Below are 6,000 nucleotides of genomic sequence, written 5' to 3'. Positions count from 1 at the left end.
TTTCTGGGGTTTTGTTTAGCTTCTTATTTGCAACATAGTATATAGTTGCTTAGAGTTCAGCTGAGAGGCTGGCAAGTGAGGCGGTGAACGTTGGAGTCTGCAGCAAGCAAGCCTCATGCTCGCTTCAGTGCCTGGCTGCCGGCCGCCATCTTGGCTGACAGTTAATTTGCATATACTCACTGATTAGCCAAATGAAAAGGGTAGCGGTCGTACGCTAATTACCATGTTTCTCTTTTATTAGTGTAGATGTTTTTTTTTTCTAGACAGCCTATAGTTGAGCCTTGCTTTTTACGTTTCAATCTGATAATCTCTGCCTTTCAATTGTGGTGATCAGACCATTTACATTTAATGTGATTAATTATATGTTTGGGATGACTCTACCATCATGTTATTTGTTTTCTATTTGTTCCATCTATTATTTTTCCCAGTCTTTACCTGGGTTCCCCTCTCTGCATTTCAGCCTAAAATCTCTGCAGACAGAGAAAACTGGGGTAATTGTAGGACTTATTTCATTTATTTCCCCTCTCTCATGGATCACTGTCCTGTACTGCTTTATTAACAATGTATAACAAGGGTTTCTCCTAGACAAATACTGTATGATTTAATTTATATGAGTTAGTCAAATTCATAGAGACAGAAAGCAGAATTTTGGTTGTCTAGAGTTGAGGGATGTGAGAATGGGAAGTTAGTATTTAATAAGTATAGCATTTCCATTTTAGGGCATGAAAAGTGCTATGGAGATGGGTAGCAGTGGTGACTGCACAACATTATGAATGTATTTAATACCACTGAACTATACACTTTAAAATGCTAAATTTTATGGTATGTGTATTTTACCACAATAAAAAGAGAAAAAGAAAAAAAACAAAACTGTTCCATATATTTTGTATGTTTTTTAGTTGTTTCATTTAATCCAGTCTGTTACTTTATCTTGTCTAAAAGCAAGTCTTCAGTTTTGATCTTAACAATTGTTATCTCTTTCTGTATCCACCTACACCCTCTAGGCATCTAACTCCATGCTTTTCATCCTTATAAAACATGCAGCCAGGTTCTCAATACTCTGTTATGCCTCCTGACTATCAGTAGAACAGTTCTCTAGTTTAAGAGAACTTCACAGTCAAAAAGTGTTTCAGGAACTCAGAACCTCAAAACTAAAGCATATGGGCTTTATATTCACTTAGTTGTGCAAACATATAATAATAACAGCGACAACAATAATAGATAAATTTGTTTTAAAATTGCATTGTGCTAGGCACTGTGCCAAGTACTTTCATTTATCCTAATACCCACACTCTGAGGAGGAACTACTTTACAGATGAGACATTGAAGTTTAGAAGTGTTGAGCAGCTTTTTCAATGTTACCCCGGAGAAGTAGGCTTGAAAAGTCAGACTCTTCAATTCTCTATTTATGCTGTCTCCAAGATTCTAAAATAACCATGGCCCTTTGCCTGTATTCCTTCAAATATGAAAGAGTTCAGCCCTGCCCAGACAGCGTGGTTCAGTAGTTGAGCATTGACCTATGAACCAGGAGGTCACTGTTCCATACCTGGGTTGCAGGCTCTATCCCCAGTGTGGGGTGTGCAGGAGGCAGCCAATCAATGATTCTCTCTCATCATTGATGTTTTTATCTCTCTCTTCCTCTCCCTTCCTTTCTGAAATCAATAAAAAAAAAAATTATTAAAGAGTTCAGCCCTCATTAGGGGACATGCAGCATAAGGCCTTGCAGCTCACATCTCCAGTTGGTTTATCATAGGTTTGTCATCAGATAAACTATAAAAGCAAACTGGATATAGTTTCTAAATTTAAGATTTATGCTAATTTTAGTACCTATCAATATGCATAGATGAATTTTTAAAAGGCTTTCATTTATATTTTGTTAAATGATTTGATGTCTAGCATACAAATTTTGTGTAAGTGAAATTATTAATCCTTTACTAAATTTCTTCTAGTTTTTTAGTTTCAGATAAACTTGCAATTTTTAATTTTTATTTGGGTAATACAAAGTAATAGGATCTTTTAAGTCATGGGTCTATCCTAATTAATGTGCTACTAGCACTTTGTATATTCATCACACTTCTAAGAAATCTCCAAGTCTGTGGTAATCTGTTCCTAAAACTCCCTGGTAATCCTAATGATGATGATACTGATTGAAACTCCTGACATGCTTGTCTGGAGGTCATCTGTTGCTGTCTGTCCACCCTGCTGTGTTCAGTAAGTTTCCCATTTGAAGAGTGACAGTGCCGTGTGCAGTGTCAGCACAGCAGGAAAGCCATTGCACTCTTCTCAGCACTTTTCCTGGAATAAAGAGGGGAGGGGGTGGGGGAGCGTGAACAGAGCATAGGCACTGCCAGCCACACCCCAGGCAGAGTTCCTCTCCGACCCACCTTTTCAACCACAAAGAATGTGAAGGATTTGCCAGAAATATGTAGCCTCTGCTTTTCACCTAAGAGAATGAGAGTGACCAGAAATGACCTTTCTAAAGCGATACTCAATTCTGGAGATATTTTGAACATTACTATTAGGATGATAAACACTTGGATTGTGGGTGGTTGAGTTATTGTGGTTGGTAGGGGGTGAGAAAGGAGTGAACTAAACTACAACTCAGAGACTTAAGTGAATAACCTACAGGTAACACAGTTTAAGTACCACAGCTGGTATCAAACCTAGATCTTCCTGGCTTTGTAGGTCATTATTTTTTTACTACACCACTATTTTTTCTACAACCTTGTCTTGTGAACCTTTATATAGTCCTCGAACTAGGCACACATTTCTGACTGTTAAGTTGAAATTGTCCAGTGCTATCAGCCACACTTGATTCACTTAAACCACTTTGCATGAATTAATGATCCACATGATTTTTTTTAAAACTTTTTAAAAAATATATTTCTTTAATTGATTTCAGAGAGGAAGGGAGAAGGAGAGAGAGATAGAAACATCATTGATGAGAGAGAATCATTGATCAACTGACTCCTGTACACCCCCTACTGGGGATCGAGCCCGAAACTCAGACATGTGCCCTTGGCCGGAATCAAACTGGGACCCTTCAGTCCGCAAGCTGATGCTCTAGCCACTAAGCCAAGCCGGCTAGTGTGATCCATATGATTTTTAAGGTCCATTGTAAAGCTTTTCTTTATGGTAAAGAAAATCTCAGATGCCATTTAACACACACACACACACACACACACACACACACACACACAAACAACAAATTGCCTCCTTTATCATAATCACTCCATATTTTATAGCAATTAAAAGGCAATCCAGCCTGGCCAGCATGGCTTGATGGTTGAGCATCGGTCTGTGAACCAGGAGGTCCCGGTTCAACTCCCGATCAGGGGCACATGCCCCGGTTGCGGGCTCGATCCCCAGTGTGATGCGTTCAAGAGGCAGCCGATCAATGATTCTCTCTCATCATTGATGTTTCTATCTCTCTCCCTCTCACTTCCTCTCTGAATCAATAAAAATATATTTAAAAATAAAAACAAAAATAAATAAAAGGCAATCCAACAGTTACCTCTATCTTTCTATTCTCTAAGCTGGGTTTATTTATTTCTGAATTAAAATTTTGGCATAAATTTCACATAATATTACTTTATCTCTAAGTTTCTCAATAAATAGTTAACCAAGCTTGTAAGTCTGAATATTGTGAGATCAACAATGCTTATTTTAACATTCAAGTAAATGAGGGAAATTTTCTAGCCATTTAAGGATTTTAAAAGGTATATTAATTTTATCTAAATTCCCACAGGTAATCTGCCACATTCAAAAACTAAAAATATAATAAACTATCAAATGAGAACTTCAGAAAAATCAATCAACCTGACAAAGGTAAGAAAATGTATTTTTCATGGCAGTGAATCTAAGAATCTAACCTTTACAATGGCAACATTTGTGTGATCCTAAAAGTACAGTCTTTTTCTTCGTTTTCTTTCTTTGATCTTCTTTTCTGCTTAAATGGATATTTATGTTATGTTCATATTTCCACTATACACTAAAATAATCATACATTTCTGATATATTCTTAACTCTTCATTTATAGCTAGTTTTAATGTTACACTAAGGTCAATTAAAAGTGTATTAGTCAGAGATATTCACATTCTATGCATGACCAATGCAAATTTCAGTGAGACTTTAAACACTTACCTTACTGGTAGACAGTTACCTTAAAGTAAAATGATCAATGACCTTTTGTTGTTTTAAGTATTTGAGTGCACAGACTATGATAACCTGAGAAGTTCCCCATGCTCCTTGTAGATCCGAAAGCACAATCAGTACTAATGCATCACTGTCTCCCTTGGTCTTAGGGTGAAACTGGAGAAACCACACGTCATGCTAGAGAAACGACCAACATGAAGACACAAACAGTTGCATCATATTTTAGAGTAAGATATTAAATTATGATGTGTTGTGATTAGGGGTGTCATTTATTCTAAATGATAGTGACATATCAAAAGTGAATAACATAGAGTGCTATTAGCAAAAAATGAATTTTTACTGTATTTTAATTATTCTTTTTTAGATATAGGCTATAATAGAGTATACTGTAAAAAATCTGTAAACTTAATGTATACGAGGTCCATCTTAACGGAGGTCTATACCTGGGTTAAAATTTGTCCATAGAACCAAGTGAATTTCCACCAGTGTACTAGTAAAACTTAAGAAGGCCTTTAATTTGATGCTATGATAACTATCAATGCTCCTTCCTTCTCCTGAATAGACAGATGGGACGAGGTGACCATCCACTCCCATTCCATATCTTGCTGCACACAGATAAGCTGAAAACCTCAAAAGAAAAATAGAACCGGTGCAGGAATGGGGCAAGGAGAAGGGACATGAGGGAAACAGCGGGACATGCCATGGGAGTGAGTCACTGTGTCCTCAGCTTAGGTTCAAGGTGACCTTTCCTTTTTGGACAGTAGGGGAGACAGGGGGGAAAAGAAGCACTGGAGAGTTCTAGGTAACCCTGCTCTCATTATTGGTTCCAGTTCTCGTTTATCTCTTCTGATAAAATCATGCTAACCAGCCAGTGAAAACGAAGAAAATACCACCTAAAATTCCTAATAGTATAATTTAATGTGGAGGAGGACATTGGGTTAAATTTACTGTAAGTGCTCAGTAAATAAACCCAGCTCCCTAACAGAATCATAAAACACTTTTTAAAAATACCTGGGTAGTTTTATTAAATATGTTTCCAGTCCTAAACTTAAAGTAGACCGTTGTGTGCTTAATCATCTTTGAGTAGCACCTACTATATTTAAATGCTTACTATCTCACATTTGCTGCTGATACATTCAGCTTACATCAAGACTACAGCACAGCTAAGTCACTGAGAATATTTGCAGCCAGATTCTTTTGTTGTTGTTTTTTAAGCGACCTATCCAAACCATTACCATACCACTATTGTTAACATCAAATACCATCAGATCATAAAATCATTTTATTCTTCAGGCTGAAGTGAAAGTGATAGAAGATAATTTCATGTAGTCTGTGATGTGTTTTTGAAGTTATTTTTCATTCTGCAGAAAAGAATGCACATAGAGTGACATTCTGCCTTGCTCCCTAAAGAAAACTGATGCCTAAATGGCGGTAAGCTCTTGCTCAGCTTGCCAGCAGACACTTGTATCACCTTAGTATCTCTGCTCCCTGGCAGATGTTTGCATGACTAAAGGAAGATGACTCACTGATAAATGTAATGAAAAGGGGCTCCAAAATAACACACCCAGCTGTTTAAAGATCACATCTGAGTCTCAGTGCCCAGGAGGAAGCCATGTGAATCCAGTGCTGTGTCAGTTCCCCAGTTCCAGCATCCGGTTTGCTCTGGCTTTGCAACTGTAGGCTTTTGCATTTCCAGCACTAAGAGAGATCCAGCCGTCAACAGCTATGGATGTCCGCGTATTCATTACCTGGCCAACAAATTGTAAACCTAGTTTCTAAAATACTAGTTTTCTGGGATTCCACTTTTAACTTAACCCATGATTGTTCTAATATGTTACATACTTA

At 37.4% G+C, this 6,000-nt stretch overlaps 1 protein-coding gene across 1 annotated transcript in view; it reads left to right on the top strand.

Annotated features, from left to right (window-relative positions):
- MYO3A (myosin IIIA) overlaps positions 1-6,000 on the top strand; it is a 221,813-nt gene that overhangs the window by 158,045 nt on the left and 57,768 nt on the right. Inside the window, exons 22-23 of the mRNA XM_005865858.2 lie at positions 3,749-3,828; positions 4,305-4,382. Coding sequence (XP_005865920.1) covers positions 3,749-3,828; positions 4,305-4,382 — 158 coding nt within the window. The remainder of the gene's footprint in view (positions 1-3,748; positions 3,829-4,304; positions 4,383-6,000) is intronic.

This window comes from Myotis brandtii, unplaced genomic scaffold (assembly GCF_000412655.1).
Source record: "Myotis brandtii unplaced genomic scaffold, ASM41265v1 scaffold215, whole genome shotgun sequence".
Classification (NCBI taxonomy): domain Eukaryota; kingdom Metazoa; phylum Chordata; class Mammalia; order Chiroptera; family Vespertilionidae; genus Myotis; species Myotis brandtii.
The sequence above is the reverse complement of the archived record's forward strand: the minus strand, read 5'-3'. Positions and strand labels throughout refer to the sequence as shown.